Genomic DNA, 18,222 nt, shown 5'->3' with positions numbered 1-18,222 from the left:
TTTATTTCTAAGTTCCTGTTTAGTGTTATGTAAATCTTGCCACAATTTCTGAAATTCATTCCAATGATCGGCAGTATCATTCACATAACTTGAATTACTGCTTGTGGTGTTTACTTTCCCTTCTACTTTCTGTTCTACTAATACCTGTATATGCTTCCCCAAACTATTAAAAGTATTTGGATCACTAGCTACTTCAATAAGCTTTCTATTTAATCCCAGTACTTTGACACTATGTTGTGTGTATGAGACTTGGGTTGCTACAGTTTCAAAATCATTCATAGTTGTATCTTCTAATTGTTTGATCTTATTGTTGTTATTAAAATTTTCCTCTACCCTCCACCCTAACTGAATCACAACATTTGTTCATTTCTGTTTCAAACTACTTAGGTAAGTTTGCTCGATTTGAGAAATTCTGCCTATTGTAGTTTTAAGTCTTGTATCATTAGACATGTCTTCTAGCCTACCCGACTGTTTCAACTTATTTGCTCAAATTCTGCTGCCCATTATGAGTGTCGTTATATCATTTTACATTGTTGTTACATTGAGAGACAGTTCATCTAACTGATTGAGCCATTTCAGCTTATCTAAAATCTCACATAACATTTTTGTAGCCATATTCCTAGTGACACACACATACTAAAATTGTGAAGATTATGCATTCAATAACACTAATTATTTTGAATAAATGTTTTTTGCCCTTGAAACCAATATGTAGTAATGCTGACAAAATTAGTCACGATGTGAAATATTACAAACAATTGTAGACAGTCTAGATTAGAGCTCACCTAGTTTGTTGTATAATTATTATGCTCCAGCACAAAGTGTGTGTTGGGAGGGGGGGTGGGGGTGCAATGCGACTCCTCGATCAAATGTCTTGTAGCCGTAGCCAGAAATCCTGCCACTGAAGTGTGGAACTGTAGAGTGTTGCTGACAGGAACTGCAGTTGGACTTGTAGTCGTTTAAACTGTTCGCAGACTCTTCCTGTAGATGACTTAACTCTTGTATTATGTGCTGAGCCAGTAATCACACACGGTAACCAGTTTTAATGTTGAAAGGTTACTTTCTTCAACAAATCATCTTTCCTCTGTTTATTTCACTGTTATCTAGTTATTTGGTTGTTATTACAACATAATATCTTCCTCACTTATTGTGATAACACATTTCAGGTATGTCTCTTCTCTTTATTCCTGTCTACTGTTGTTGCCCTTACCAACATCATATTTTCTGACGATTTTGCAGTGGAATTATCCTTCGTATCACCACAACCTTATCACAGCATCTTTTGCTTTCATTCTGCAGTCACCACATGGCATGATATCATTGGTATTCGCTTCTGATGAGTACTTAACCATGGTATCAATTCCATGAATGTGCTTTGTCAGTCATATGTTCGTAGCTACCTTTACCTTTAAATTTTCTCTTTCTGCACTCGTGTTGTTCATGGAAGTTGTAGCCTGCTATTCAGTGCCACTGGTAGCTACATCCAACTTCTTCACCATTTGAAGAAAACACTGTGATAATTGAAACTTATGTTTGCTACCCACTAGCTACAAAATTAAACTGCTTCTCAAAATCCTCCTGTACTTAATAGTCCCCCCAACACTTTCAAGATATAAATTAAATATTCACATTTGAGCTCTTAATAACTAAATGTGCTGACAGACGGATTGTCAGTATCACAAAGTCAAGAAGCAAGTAAGTAAGTAGGTAGGTAGGTAGGTAGGTAAGTAAGTAATTCCATACAATCTTCTTTTGTTTTTTCTACCAGAAAACAGCCATTTTCATCTCAACCACCTCCTTTTTGAGGTCCATGGCACTTCCACATTGCAACATCAAAGTTTAAGCGGGCTCTTCACACTGGTAAACCACTCACTCTACGTCGCGTCTTGTGGCTGTACTGTGCTTACATCTGCATATCGTATCTGCGCATGAATAAAAAATTTGCGCACAGTATGTGGATTTTCCACCACCACCACCACCACCACCACCACCACCACCACAAACTGAGGTTTCTACATGACTGTCTTTCATCGGCTACTTGGAATAGTATTACATAGCACTACAAAGTAAAGTACCTATAACTAAAAAAACTGTATGAACTGTCATTGTTGTTGTCTTCAGTCCATGACTGGTTTGATGCAGCTCTCAATGCTGTTCTATCTCAGAATTACTACTGCAAACTACATCTTTCTGAACCTGCTTACTGTAGTCATTTCCTGGCCTCCCTCAGTGATTCCCTCCCCCCCCCCCCCCCCAAATAATAAATTGGTGATCCCTTGATGTCTCAGAATGTGTCCTATCAACTGATACTTTCTTCTAGTCAGGTTGTCCCACAAATTTTCTTTCCTTCCCAATTCTATTCAGTACCACCTCATTAATTACATGATCTACCCATCTGTTCTCCAGTATTCTTCTGTTGCATCACATTTCAAAAACTTCTATTTTCCTCTTGTCTGAACTGTTTATTGTCCATGTTCACTTCCATATATATGGCTACACTCCACAGAAATACCTTCAAAAAAAGACTTCCCCAATACTTATCTCTGCATTTGATGTTAACAAACCTCTCTTCTCCAGATATGCTTTTCTTGTCATGACAGTGTACACTTCGCATCCCCTCTACTTCGACAATTATCAGCGATTTTGCTGCTCAAATAGCAAAACTAAGTGCCTTGTTTCCTAATCTAATTCTCTCAGCATCACTTGATTTAATCTGACTACATTTAGTTATCCTTGTTTTGCCTTTTTTGATGTTCATCATACATCCTCCTTTCAAGACATTGTACATTCCATTCAACTGCTCTTCTAAGCCCTTCGCCATCTCTGACGGAATTACAATGTCATCGGCAAACCTCAAGTTTTTATGTCTTCTCCCTCAACTTTAATTCCTACTTAAAATTTTTCTTCTTTTATTTCACTGCTTGCTCAGTGTACAGATTGAATAACAATAGGGATAGGCTACAACACTGTCTTACACGCTTGTCAACCATTGCTTCTCTTTAACACTCCTCAACTTTCATAACTGCCATCTGGTTTCTGCAGAAGTTGTAAATAGTGTTTGCACCCTGTAACCTTCAGAATTTCAAAGAGAGTATTCCAGTCAACATTGTAAAAAGCTTTTGCTAAGTCTACAAATGCTATTACTGCATGTTTTCCCACTTCAGCTTAGTAATACACTTTCAAAAACTCATAGGATGATACAATACTTGTAGGAAAAAAATATCATATTTCTAATATTTCTCTTATGTTCATGAGTAACATAACTACATCCATGTTTCACGTATCTATAGATTTTAACATATAGTCGCACATTGCACTGAATTATTCTTACTTCTGTTGCAACTGATGCAAATTCTTTCTGCACAGATCCATGCCACTTGTAATTCTTAGCAAATAAATATGCTGCACCGATAGCATTTCAATTAAGTAAAGCAACTGTAACATGTATTTCCAGACAGCCGAATGTATCTTGTGTTAATGCAGCTCTATTACTGAATTATGCTGTCATGTGTTTTTAATTATAGTCAGATCTGATTTTGTTTGCTGATAGTGTCTGTGTAATTGGTCAACACCAATAAAGTCTAATTATTTATGTACATAAATTTTATCTGCATTAAAAGTCTCGGACAATACATAGGAAGAAACTAAGTACAGTGGTTGAAAAATGTTTGCTACATTTTGAAAGTTATATTAACTCAAAAAACAGTCCAGTGGCATCTTATTGTGACTAATTCAGAAAGTACTGAGAGAAAAATCATTGTCTTCACAATCTCAAATTTAATTACTAACAATAGACAGAATAATTATTGATGCTAGGAATGCTTCAAAGGGCTGTATTTTGGTTTTAGTTTCTGGCCATCTCTGTGTGTAGCAGTCTGTATTTTCAGCCACGTAGTCTCATTCCAAAATACATCTTGTATGAAACTAATAAGTGGTGAGTAAATTTGGAATGGTCCACTCCGCAGCAACATAATGCCAGTGAACTGCTGATCACATACACACATTTCCTCATGTGCCACTTTAAGTCGTAAAAAATTAACAAGCTTCTAACAAAATATGAGACTCATCATGTTTATTTTACAAAAATTTTCTTAATTTTGCACAGCTTGCATTCTCTTTATCACAGTATCAAATGAATGAAAGAAAATAAGGTCATTCTTAACATAACTATGTAGAAACCTTAAAAAGAAAAAAATTACTTGCACAAAAATAATCAGCTCTGGACAAAGAAAATTGTGGAACTATTTATTTCCAGTTAATGACCTGGACAAAGTTCATCCATCCATTTCTGTCCATGTCTTCAGCAGTCATAAATGCTTCGGTTTTTCTTACTGTACAAAATGTGTACATTTTCAATGTTAAACCAGCTCATTCACTGATGCTTCCCCAGCTGGGCCTCAGAACATGTCATCATGGCTGAGGTCTGGAATATACTGCAAGCCACGCTCTTTCAGTGCTTTTGCCAGCAGCCTCTCTCGCTCCTGACGTGCCTCTTGTTCACGACGCTGTGAGTCAAGGATGTCATCTACAGATACTTTATTCAGTGGCAGGTCATTTTCTTTAGCTGGGTCCTGCAACATATAAAGTATATGAAAGACATTATGTAAATTATCCCCTATTAAATAAAATGAAAGCATCTGCTAAATACCAACTTCCAAAATTCAACCAACTTGAGTTATGCTGTTTTTAATATGCTTTCGATGTTCTGAACACTTAAAAATGTTAGAGGCTTTAAAGTAGCTGTACACATTTTGAATACACCCTCCATCTCACGAGTTGCATTACTATGCCGTGTTGCTAAAAAATTTTCACTAATATAACAAAAATGTTTCTTGTAAAAATAAAATAAAAATAGGAAAAAATACGGACATGTAGATATTGAATAGAATTCTACAATGTATGAAAGTTGAGGCAGCAATCCTTAATTTTTTTACACCTTTAGAAACTCTACTGATAAATCCTTTTTTCTACTATTTCTAAAGACATGACTATTAAAGTAATTCTAAAACAAGTAATACAAGCAGTTTACGCACATATCAATATATCAGAAATGTACCACATGTGCATAAAATGAGTCTGAATTATACACAAGCTTTTGCAGGTTTATGATGGGTGCTTGTTACATTTTTGATGTAAGGAAACTTACATCTTTAATGGTTCACTACACAGTTTATTACTTCAATCACCTTCATAATGGTCAACATACTGAAAACTCTATTAGAGATACAGTTCTATAGTCTTATGTATTGTATGTTTGTTTTCCTGTACTCATGAAACTGCACTGCAATTGTTGGAGTACAATTCACACATACATTTAACAGTACCATATCCCAAGTTACTTTAAAGATGTAATACTCACCCTATATAGCGTGTGTTTGCCATACAGAACGTACTGTTGGTTTAGTAAATCTCAATGGCTTTGGAACAAACTGAACAAATTACTGTATAAAGAAAATATTAGAGGTTGAAAATTACATATATATATAAAAAAGCAGCAAACAATGCTAATAAACCCCTGAGTGTGTCCGTAGAGTCAAATCTCGCATAGTATTATCTGATACAATTCGATAGATAAAAAAATCTACTCACCAAGCAGTGGCAGGAGAAAAACACAGAAGTTAAGGAAATGTGCAAGCTTTTGAAAAGAACTGGTGAGACTTAGGAAATAGGAAGAGTTACAGAAAAGTTACCCAGAACTTAGGGTCAGGGGAGAATTATTGGATGGGATGAGAAGGAAAGACTGTTTGTGACTGCACCAAACAAGATTTGAAAACCAGAGAGCTTATTACCCTATCTACCACCTTTAAGCTCTCAGGGTTTCAAATCTCATCCAATGCAGTCCCCAAGAGCCAGTCATTTCTTCTCAGCCCATCCGTAATTCTCCCTTGACTTGGGTTCTGAACAACTTTTCTATGACTCTCCATTTCCTAAAACTGGCCAGTCCTTTTAATTCACCCCTCTTCCTTCGCCTTCAACCTTTCTGCCGGAAGAATCCAGTGACTCCAAAACCTTGCACATTTCCTGAACTTTTAAATTGTTTTCTCTCCTGCCACCACTTGGAGAGTAGATTTTTTGTTGATGTAACTGAGCTGCAGAAGTGCCATGACAATACTGAAATGGACATCTTGTTCTATCGCCCCCCATCCACTCTTCCATGACACGGTGTGCTATGCACAACTACCGTCTCTGAGGCCAAAGCAAGCTCACCAGTGCCACTTCCTGTTCTGTGCACTTGCTATCTCTCCCTCCCAGCCATCAACTACTCTTCCCTCCCACTCCCACCTCCTTTCTCCCTTTTTTATTATTCATCTGGACGCTATGTTCTCATTTGTCTATTGATGATTTAACACTTCATCTACATGACAAGATATTACCTTTATTCTTTCCATTGTTTATATTCCACCAGGTATGCCTCCTTAATATACTTATATAAATATCTATAAAATGTCTATATAAATACAACAGAACAGTGCTCTTGTAATAACAGCATCATCGGTGATGCTCATTACAAAACTTATAATATGCTGATTCACTCAGAGCTTGAATATACTGAGACTACTCTTTATTGTGGAAGAGAGTAATCACTGCACAGAAATATGGTAAATGAATGAAATATGACTTCCATCTTCAAATTCACTGTAGATGTTGATCATAATGAAAATAATGTCACTACACATTTACCTTTCTGAAGTTCCTCTACCACATGTAATGAAGGATGCGTGTATAAATAACACCATAAGGAAGCACATGGACTTATACTATCCTTTACTGTCTCTGGATCTAGAACTAAATGATTCTATGCTGTTAACTGAAAAGCTTTCACAAAATATATGTGGAGGGGTGGGGGGGCAGAGTTAGTATCCCAAGACATTTAATAATGGCTTGTATGAAGGTCACAAATGAACATCACTGATAATTCTGGCTGCCTTTTTGGCCTAAGATTAGTATTTTCAAATGCACAGTACTGGCCCAAAATATGATCTTGTTGTTGTGGTCCTCAGTCAGAAGATTTGTTTGATACAGGTCTCCATGCTACTCTACCCTGTGCAAGCCCTTTCGCCTTTGAATAACTACTCCAACCTGCATCTTTCTGAAACTGCTTGCTGTACTCATCTCTTGGCCTCTCTCTCTGTGATATTACCCCCCACCCCACTTCGGCCGTCATCAGTTATTTTGCTGCCCAAATAGCAAAACACATTTACTATTTAAGTCCTTGTTTTCTAATCTAATTCCCTCAATATCACCTGATTTAATTCAACTACATTCCATTATTCTTGTTTTGCCTTTGTTGATGTTCATCTTATAACCTCCTCTCAACACACTGCCCATTCCATTTAACTGCTCCTCCAAGTCCTTTGCTGTGTCTGACAGAATTAGTGTCATTGGTGAACCTCAAGCTTTTATGTCTTCTTCATGGACTTTCATTCCTACTCCAAATTATTCTTTAGTTTAGTTCACTGCTTGCACAATGTACAGTTTGAGTAACAATGGGGATAGGCTACAATGCTGCCTCATTTCCTTGTCAACCACTGCTGCTTCTGATAGCCTTTAATGCCCTGTACTTTATCCCTGTTACCTTCAGGATTTCAAAGTGAATATTGAGTATTCCAATCACCACTATCAAAAGCTTTCACTGAGTTTGCAAATGCTATAAACATAGGTTTGTTTTTCCTTAATCCATCTTATAAGTCATAGGGCCAGTACTGCCTTGTGTATTCCTACATTTCTCCAGAATCAAACTGATCTTCACCACTGTCGGCTTCTACCAGTTCTTCCATTCATCTCTAAAGAACTCACATTAGTATTTTGCTACCTTGACTTATTAAACTGATAGTTGGTAATATTCGCAAGTGTCATCACCTGCTTTCTTTGGAATAGGAATTATTACATCTTCTGAAGTCTGAGGGTTTTTTCACAGGTTTCTTACATCTTACACACCAGATGGACGAGTTTTGTCATGGTTGGCTCTTCCAAGGCTATCAGTAGTTCTGACGGAATGTCATCTACCCCCAGGGCCTTGTTTTGACTTAGGTCTTTGACTGCTCTCTCACATTCTTCTCAAAGCATCCCTTTTTCATATATGGCTGCTTACGTTTACATAATATTGCCTTCAAATTCATCTCTCTTGTATAAACCCTTTAATATACTCCTTCCACCTTTCAGTATCCCTTCTTTGCTTTGGACTGGTTCTCCACCTGAGCTCTTGATATTCATATAGTTACTTCTCTTTCTACCAAATGCATGTTTAATTTGCTGTAGCAGTATCTATGTTTCCCCTTGTGAAATATGCTTCTAAATGATCTCATTGAACATAATAAAGTGAAACTAAGCAGTTATTTAAAAACATCAAGTCCAATTTGTCTTACAATTGTAAATTCCTGTGCCATTAAAGTATTAAGCACTTTTTGAAGCTTGTAATGTGTTCATGTACAAGATTTTTACAGTTATCTCTATGTGCAGCTGTGTGTCAGTCCCTTTTGAGTTTTAAAATTAAGATTTTTCATATTTCCTGTTTAGATATCCTCCAAATCAGTTATGTTGGATATAGACACAGTAACAGGAAGTAATTGTGGCACATGAAATTCCATTTCTTTTGATAGAGTGCCCACGATGTACAGGGGCTCAAGATCTTGTGGGTCACAAAGGTGGGACCTATATTTTCTTGAACTTTGTGACATGACACTATCAAGTACAGTGATGCATACCTGTGGTGACTTTGGAATAATTTGTTCCTGCAGTCACTTAACATAATCTGCATTCTTCATCTGATCAGCTTTCTGTAACGGAATAGTACGCCTTTTTTGTTTTTCTTCTTCACAGAACTTGAGAACAAAGTATAATATTTGAGTTCCCTTCCTTGAGATTACATTAATTGCAGTATTTTTTTGGAGTTATCTCCATTCTACTTTTTTAAGAAACAAGAGTATAGTGTGGGATTCAGCAGTGCTCATGAACAGCTGGACAATCCATTAGAAGTAACTGGTATGTCATAGTTTATTCGGACTACATTTACCAATCACAGAAGGTCACGATTCCCCTTCTACCTAAGCTTTGATCACATAGCTAGCTCTAATATTTGCTGCCAGTAAAGATATTTTCAACAGGCAATACTTCTAAGACAGCCCTTGATCTCTCTTCAGCCTTAGGAATTTAATATGTTTGACTTCATCTATTGTTTGATCATCATGCTATTTAAAGAAATATCCCTTATGCGAGTTATTTGTCAGAAACTACATGGCTCTGTGCTTTGTTGGAATCAAATGACAATCTTCTATCTGCATGAAACACCTTGGTGTAACCTACTACCCTATTTGCTAAACCATTTATAGCCTATTCAGCAAGAGCTGCAACAGAACAGAAGCAGTTGCAAGTCACTGACCATTATCTCTTGCCCTGCAAGCACATTCTGTGTTCAAGTGATACATAGGGTGTCGAAAATCCTTTTTATATGTTGTGCAATTAGCTGCAGGGCTAACATCATACGGGAGCATGTGTCACTTGTGTGAACCCCTGTATTACAAACTGCAGTGTAATGAAATAAAGTGTAAAAAACTAACACTCAGCATTGTAGATTCAAATACAAGCTAATTTAGTAAAATACCAGTTACAGTAATGTTGAAGGATGACAAAACTATGTTCATTCTGTCAAACTTTAACTATTTTCATTAGGGTTTATAAATATCCGGGTCACTGTTGTTCTTGTTTGTTCTAATAGTTCTTTAGCTTCCAACATTTTACATGTTCTGTGTTTTGCTGCAACATAGCCTTTAATTCTGGCCCAAGTTGGTGTAAGCTGCCTGTCAAGAGGGAATAGAGATGGCAAACCATGACCGCAGAGTCCAAGTAAACCTGGACATCAACTGCTTCCAAGTGAGTATGAAGGACGATCCATGTACTAACAACGACCCTATTAACAAATGTGAATGCACCGTCAGAGGCCCTCAAAGTGTTGACCCGGTGCTGACAGAGGACAGAACCTATGAAGGGTCAGTGAGGGATCATCGGTAAAATGAGATTCCTGGCGAATGACAAGCTGCGGAGCAAAGGAAAATAAGGGACTGCAACTCCAGAAGATGATAGTAGTATTCACTGCAACTCCATTGAAAAAGCATGAAACGGGGATTCCAAGTGGAAGGGTAAGGGGCCGAAACTGGTCATGCTGCTGGGCCGCCATCAGCCACTAACAAGGATGGGGTGATATCCATAAACAAGATGTCTGATTCAGGTTGTGAGATACACACATCCCCTTCCTCCTCCTCATCGTCGTCATAGGTCGAGTAGGGCGCACGGACTGTGGGTCCTGCAGCCAACTTGTGTGACTTGTGGTAGAAGACCACTGGTCTCTGAGACACTGGGGGAAGGGGTTCCAGGAGGAAGCCTCACCACTAGCAGGTGGCAGGCACTGAAGAATGGGGACACTTCTCCAGCTGGGTACAGGGAGCAGCACTCAGAGGGGAGGACATGGGAACAGCAGGGGAAGCAGATAGGAGATGGGGGGGGGGGGGGGGGGGGGGCAATAAGGAGGAGGAAAGAGGTGGAAAGGACATGAGGCAGCAAAATTACACACCAAAGACACAGGGTGAAGACAGTCCTATTTCTGATGAGTCTCAGCATTGGATAAATGATCAACTGATTTATAATCCTGTATCTTCTTTTCCTTCTTCTAAACCAGACAACATACAGATGACAGAATAACAGGGACTCCCCTCACAGAGTGGCTCTCCACATTCATCACATACAGGGTCCGCTGTACAGCTGGAAGATGTGTGCTGGTAATGCGAACACTGGAAACACCTCACAGCTGGCAGGATGTAAGGCTTCAAGTCACACTGGTAACACACAACCTTGACCTCTGGTAGAGTACCCCTTCAAATGCCAAAATAGAAGCACTGGTATCAACAAGATTGTCCCTACCCATGCCAAACAAAATGAATGTGTTGCCATTCCAGATTGGTGGGGAGTTCCTCATCAGTTTCAAGGATGAGGTTCCTACGAAAAATGACTCACTGAACCATATTCAAAGACTGGTGAAGAGTACTGGACACAGGGATGTCGACAAGATGGTCACAGGCACAAAGGGCCACAGGTTGGGCGACAGAAGTACTTTTCATCAAAAACAAATCTGACAGCATCTTAATCAGAGTTTCACTTCACCACACTTGTCTTCAATAGTTTCCATGAAAAATAACAGGTTTATGGTGGTGAAAGAGTCCCTGTCAGCCCTGGTGCAGATCTGGTAGCGGGGAAAGGTTTCACCCGAAGCTGGTGAGCCTGGCCTACTTCCAAGAGTGTAGCCAGGGAAAGGAAGCAGCATTACAAGACCTGTTGCCAACTGAAGAGGCCGCCACAGAGGAATGCTTTTCACATGCAAAGTGTCCACCCTGATACCACCCACTCCAATCAAGGGCTCTCCTGTAGATGCCAACCAGCCATAGCAAGGGCAGCCATTGTCGGGAGTTCCAATGCTCCCAAATGACAAGCATCCACTTTTAAGCATACAAGGGGAGATATCAGCCCAGTTATCAGAAGTGTGATCCGCGTGTTGTCAGGGGGCTCAAGCTTAATGACACCACCACTCAGACTGGCTTCCATGCTGCTTATATAGTGTTAAAGGACAACCGTGTTAAGGAAAGGATGGAAGAGAGTGTAAGGCCAAATGCCTAAGATGCTACGTAAGGTGTTCTTCCCCAGCTGGCTCACACTATGAAGAGAAAATTTAGAAGGGGAGGTCAAACACCATTGGGGGACCATAAATGCTGAGAAGGAAAGGTTAAAATGATACAACAAGTGGAACAAAAGCCGGAAAGCATACCAGAATCCTGGAGGACAGCCAGTCCTTTGTAAGCAAGGACACAGAGGGGGCAGAGGGGAAGGAGTAGGGGCAGGGAGGGAGGGGTACGGGGGAGGGAATGCAGCCCTGGATGGAACAATGAGCCACGATAGCTCAGGGTCCTGTGTGCGCCCTGTACGAACTCATGAAAGAGCCGTGAACCCTCTGGTGATCATTTTGGTGAATGGAGAATTTCATATTCTACGTTCTTCACTTTCATAATTTATATTTCACTTTGTACCCTTTCTCATGATTTTTATAGTTTATCTTTCCTTTCCTCTAATGCTCCACCTGATTTCCAATTTTTTAAGTTACCTTCTACATTTCCGGAAATTTTGCAAATAGTAAGTTGCACTGATGGCATTAACATTAAGATGGCATGTGAGACAACAGTGGGGTGAACATTGAAACATAATATAAATCAAGAAACAAAAATGTATTGTTGTAACAATAGAAAGTGCAAAAAATTACACATTGGGCCTCAGTAAATGAGCAAAGACAGTATGATGAAACAGCTTCAAACTAAGAGTTCCAGCATAATAGTAACGTTTAGGAAACTACAAATCTGATGACGATAAAATTCACAGGCCATAATTCTGTTACAAAATTCTTACGACATCTGTGAAATGAAGTATCCACATTTCAATTGAAGACAGTAATAAATGACAACATTCTTAACAGTCAAAACAAATAAAACCATTACATATTTTTAGTAAATTTCTAACAAGCCTTACTATTTCTCCAAGCAGGATTACATTTTCACCACGAACAATGATAACACCACGTTGAATATCACCATAGTCCTTGCCAACATGTATCCTCTCAATAGTGTGATGCAGGACGAGATTCGCAAACTGGTCGACACAGCGCAGGTATCCAATCAAGGTCCTTCCATCTCGCAGGAGCACCATCAGCTTTTCTGATGATCAGAAACAATGACGTATTACATATCTCTGGACATTTTCAACTACACAAATTTGCATTTAGTCTAATCCCACACACATTTGTAACAAGAATGATTCACCTTCGAAATAATTCTAAAGCAGTGCACTACTGAAACATAAATGCAAATAATTTTTAACTTCAGAATAAAATCAGATCACTGTTTTACAAAGAGCTGAACAGAACATTTCCTGACGCACATGTAATGCCACCATAGTCAGGTTTGACCCTGTAGTATTCATGACAAACATTTGAATGTCTCAAAGATGCAGACAGAATACCGCTTTGACATGAAACTACCTGCTGTATTTGGTCACTAGTAAAATAGCATCATGGTGTGCTGCTGTTAATACTATTTGCTGTGGTGCCTCTTTCATGCATCATGCAATCAGTAATATACAATACCCAACGATGGCACACAATAACAATCAGCGTTTGGAAGGCAACACACATATTTCTCTATCACTGTGTGGTGTTGTATGATTACTGTTAACAGGCGATTTTACTCTGTAGGAACAAATGAAAGAACACAATTACTTGCATTGTTTGGAAAATATGTTAGAATACAAGAGGAAGTTTCATTGACGACACACAACACAATGTACTTCAAGAAAGACTGACCCTTTACCCATTCTATCACATTTATCAGGGGGCATCTCAATCACAGTGCCATAACAGATAGCCTGGGTGGGGAAGGACAGAGATCTTCAGTCCTAAAATGGATACATTTTTGTTTCTAAATAAATAAAGATACTTGAACAAAAGAAAAATTGGTACTTTAGGTCACATCATGGGCACAGCTGCCTCCATAAAGAACAAGGAGATACAGTAAGTAAAACAAGATAAAGTGTCCTCTGAAGAATACAAAACGTGGACTGCAGTACTGGTGTACTACTTTCAAAACTTACTGGGAACTGCTGTTGTTGTTGTTGTTGTTGTTGTTGGTGGTGGTGGTAATTAAATGGTATGGGTCTTTCTGCCTGCTTACTAACCTATTAGCATTCTTCCAGCACTGGTTACGGCCTTATAGTCCACGGTCAGCTTACCAACTACTTAACTGCAACCTACTTGACAAATGCCATTCAAGTCTCTGCAAAAATCACAGCACATACGGGCATCTGCAGAAATTTTTTCCAGTATAGGCCAAGGGTCTAAAATTGCCATTTTTTGTATAAGTAAGTTAGTTTCATTGCTTGTCATGCCACAATAACTAAACTTTATAGTTGACACAAAAAAACTTGTTATATCCCAGAGATTGGATGGTTATCCACTCAATATATGAATAAAAACTCTGTACTTCAGATTTCAGGGGAAGGGGTAAGAGCCCACATGAGCCCCCACCCCCTCCTCATGGACACCTATGGTAACACAACATCCGCTTTCATAAACAGTCGATATAGAGCTCGCCACGGCTAGACAAGAGTAGACTAAATGTGCTTCTTAGACTTTAGCAAAGACTGACACTGTCAACTTCAATATTTTACCTGACTAACTTAGCAGATTAAATTTCTCTCCAAATGCAATGCAATGGTTTCAACAACAATATGTCATGTCTGGCAACATTAAGTTGTAAGGTAGACACGTAATATCAGGTGTCCACCAGGGTTTGGTTTTAGTTCCTATAGTATTTTCCTTGTACATAAATGATGTGTCACAGTTCCGTGCTACTATAAATACCACATTTATGCTGATGACCTCGAGTTAACCTAACAATAAGTGCTAAATCAGTCGAGTTGAAGACAGCTACTGAGAATTTCAATGCCGACATTTGTGCAATATCAAAATGGGCACAGAAAATGAGGTTAAAACAGAGTCCATTCAAAATCCCTAGCCTGAAATATCTCTAATACCTACTATCTTGAGTTGGTCAAATATTAATCTCTCTCCCTCAATGAAGAGTCTAAGAATAATAATACATGAAGACCTAAATTGTGCTCAGTACATAGCAACAGCATGCAGAAAAGGCATCAGCATCTCTCCAAGCCCTACAAAAATATAAAAAGCTCTTCCTCATATCAGAGAACTGAAAAACAGTTACTTTAAAAGGACAGTTAATGATGTACCTACTGAAGTAACAATAATGTCTGCCTTTGTTCCTTAGTAGTAGTAGTAGTAAATCCATTACTGTTATTCACACTGTTGCTACTAAAACCAAACTCCACCTGAACAGGCCATGAAGGCCCAATGGTACTGGCTGGCCACCGTGCCATCCTCAGCCCACATGTGTCACTGGATGCAGATATGGAGGGGCATGTGGTTAGCATACTGCTTTCCTGGCTGTATGTCAGTTTATGAGACTGGAGCCACTACTTCTCAATCAAGTAGTTCCTAAGCTTGCCTCACATGTGCTGAGTGCACCCAGCACACTACTGTTAGGTAAATTCAAATAATTTCTAATTCTATTAATACAATTTAATTACTCTTTATCATATTAAACACATCATTTTGGTAACCATGCTGTAAAAATACTTTGTGTGTACACCCTGGCCTGATATAAGAGAGGCTCCAATTGACAAGGTTAAATAAAATAAATAATATTATGTCCTGGTTCATTTGGATCTGCATGACAATATCAGGCATCATTTTCTTGTACTAGGTCACACCTATTTACCCAGTGCTAAATTTTGGTGCAGCTGAGAAAACACAAGAAGTGCAAATCATTTTTATGCTATAAACCAGTTGTATCAAGTTAAGAAACAATATATTCTGAACTCATTCCGTGCTGCTGCTGCTAATGGATGCAGAGCACTCAACATCATCGTAATCAATGTCCTAATGTAAATTACAAGTCATGTCATTCTAATGGGAAGGGGGGGGGGGGGAGGGGTCAAGTAAGCTGTCCCCCACATGCGGAGTAGTTTATAATGCATTCACGTCCACCTCCTTTTCCCAGCACTTGAGGGATGAAGACCAACTGTTCACAAAATTCACCTGTTTAACACTGGTATCAGTATCAGTGAGGCTGATAGGCAGATCACCTGCCAAACCAAGGCCTTCCCCAATTTCAGTATATAAGACACACACAGCTAAAATATACTGAACCGAAAGTGGCATACCACAAACTTCACAGAGTGGTGGATCTTCCTGGTGGAGGAGGAAACCACATGTTAAAGGGCTATGGCCTATGTGCAGTCTGGTGGGCAATACTTCCTCCAGCTATTCAGTTTCCCACTGACATATGATTCGTCTGTCAGATGATGAGATGGTGACATGCAAGGTGATTGACTAAGGAGAGCTACTATTAAAGAAAAGGAATCTGGAAGGCTATACTTAGCGCAAAGGGCCAAAAGAAAGGGATATTCCACCAATCTATGGGATACCATGAGTCGGGTTCCAATGAACCATTGTAGGGGTGGTTCATTACACAAGAGAAAAATAATGGGTGAGCCTGGTACAACCAACACATAAGACAGTAGACTGCTACTGAGAGGAGTGGAAGAAGAGACTTCAGTAGACTCCTTGGCTGTGCAGAGTTTATTACTGAGAGCAGTGGTGCACCAGATGTCATTCCACTATTAGGCAAAGAGGGGTGGTTGGTTGGGTGGAGAAGGGACCAAACTATGCGGTCATCAGGCCCTCCGACCTTGGATTAACTAAAACCGGTAAAATCCCACACTAAAAGGGGGACCTACAATATCCATAAAATGATAAACTGTTGACAGGGAAGGAAGGATAACGACAGAAGAAGAGGTGATGGAAAGAAAGTGACTAATGACAGAGGCGTGAAGGAAGAAGCACAGGAGACAAGAGAGATGCTCAAAGATATAACAGACCCCATAAGGAAAGGAGTGGGAAGGTAGAGGGCCGGGGTGAACCACCAAGCCCAGTTGAAGCCAATCCAATTGGGACAAACAGCGGAGCAAGAGGGCCTGATTCCTCCACTCACCGATAAGTTGGAAGGTCCCTCCCTTAAATAAAGTGATAAAAGCCCCCATCACAAATAAAACGTAAAACGAGATCTGCCATTGAGGCACTGTCAGCTAACACCAGGGGTAGCGTGTCTGGAAATCTGAAAGTCCGCCGCAGGGTGGCTAAGTTGGGGCAGTCCAATAAGATGTGAGCCACAGTCATCGATCCGTAACAACAGAGAGGGGGGGGGGGGGGGGTGTCTCACGATGGAGGAGATAACCGTGAGTCAACCAAGTATGGCCGATGTGGAGCCGGCAGGGGACGACAGAGGCATTACATGAGGCCCACAAGGAGGACCGCCACAGAGTTCTAGAATCCTTAATTGCCCTGAACTTGTTCGGCGAAGAAAGAGTGTGCCATTCTGCATCCCAATGGCCCAAAACCTGACAATGTAATGCCAAGCGAAGGTCTATTTCCGGAATGCCAATAGCAAGAGATGGCCTGTAAGTAGCTAACTTAGTCAGTTGATTGGAAAGTTCACTGCCAGGAATCCCAACATGGCCTGGTGTCCAAATGAAAACCACCGAGCATCCACGTTGAGCAAGAAGAGAAAGGAAGTCCTGGATAGCGATTACTAACGGGTGGTGAAGGAAGCACTGGCCAATAGCATGCAAACTGCTCAATGAGTCACTACAGATAGTGAAGGATAGTCCTGCGCAGGAGCGGATATGGTCCAGTGCGCATAAGATGGCTACCAATTCTGCAGTAAAAACACTACAGCCATCGAGTAAGGAACAAAGTTCTGTGCATCATGCATAGGTGCAAGCAAAACCAGTGTGGCCAGAAACCATTGAGCCATCAGTATAAATCACTTCTGAACCCTGGAATGAACTGAGGAGGCAGTAGAATTGGTGGCAAAGAGCAATCAGAGGGACAGAATCCTTTGAATCGATTGAGAGATCAAGACAGAGCTGTGGTCGAGTGACGCACCAAGGTCCTTGCGGCCGGCCGCGAAGCCCTGAGGAGTAGGAGGGTCATGGCGGTGGGCGCAGAAGGATATGGGCGTGAGCCTGCCTGGAGCCGCCGTCAGTGCAGATCTTGGTGGTAGTAGCAAATACTCCAGCGAGGCCCTGGAGGGCTGACATTAAGAACGCAGCATGTCATTCTCAATGGAGAGAAGTCTTTCGAAGTAAGAGTGATTTCAGGTGTGCCACAGGGGAGTGTCGTAGGACCGTTGCTATTCACAACACACATAAATGACCTTGTGGATGACATCGGAAGTTCACTGAGGCTTTTTGCGGATGGTGCTGTGGTATATCGAGAGGTTGTAACAATGGAAAATTGTACTGAAATGCAGGAGGATCTGCAGCGAATTGACGCATGGTGCAGGGAATGGCAATTGAATCTCAATGTAGACAAGTATAATGTGCTGCGAATACATAGAAAGAAAGATCCCGTATCACTTAGCTACAATATAGCAGGTCAGCAACTGGAAGTAGTTAATTCCATAAATTATCTGGGAGTACGCATTAGGAGTGATTTAAAATGGAATGATCACATAAAGTTGATCGTCGGTAAAGCAGGTGCCAGACTGAGATTCA

General features: G+C 40.0%; 1 protein-coding gene across 1 annotated transcript in view; it reads right to left on the bottom strand.

Annotated features, from left to right (window-relative positions):
- Window positions 1–4,055: 4,055 nt before the first annotated feature.
- Window positions 4,056–18,222, bottom strand: part of LOC124794676 (U6 snRNA-associated Sm-like protein LSm1) — a 71,247-nt gene continuing 57,080 nt past the window's right edge. Inside the window, exons 2-3 of the mRNA XM_047258210.1 lie at window positions 12,565–12,749; window positions 4,056–4,571 (exon numbers count right to left, since the gene is read on the bottom strand). Coding sequence (XP_047114166.1) covers window positions 4,398–4,571; window positions 12,565–12,749 — 359 coding nt within the window. The 3' untranslated portion in view covers window positions 4,056–4,397. The remainder of the gene's footprint in view (window positions 4,572–12,564; window positions 12,750–18,222) is intronic.

This window comes from Schistocerca piceifrons, chromosome 4, assembly GCF_021461385.2.
Source record: "Schistocerca piceifrons isolate TAMUIC-IGC-003096 chromosome 4, iqSchPice1.1, whole genome shotgun sequence".
Taxonomy (NCBI): domain Eukaryota; kingdom Metazoa; phylum Arthropoda; class Insecta; order Orthoptera; family Acrididae; genus Schistocerca; species Schistocerca piceifrons.
Note: the sequence above shows the minus strand (reverse complement) of the source record. Positions and strands in the feature narration are given on the sequence as shown.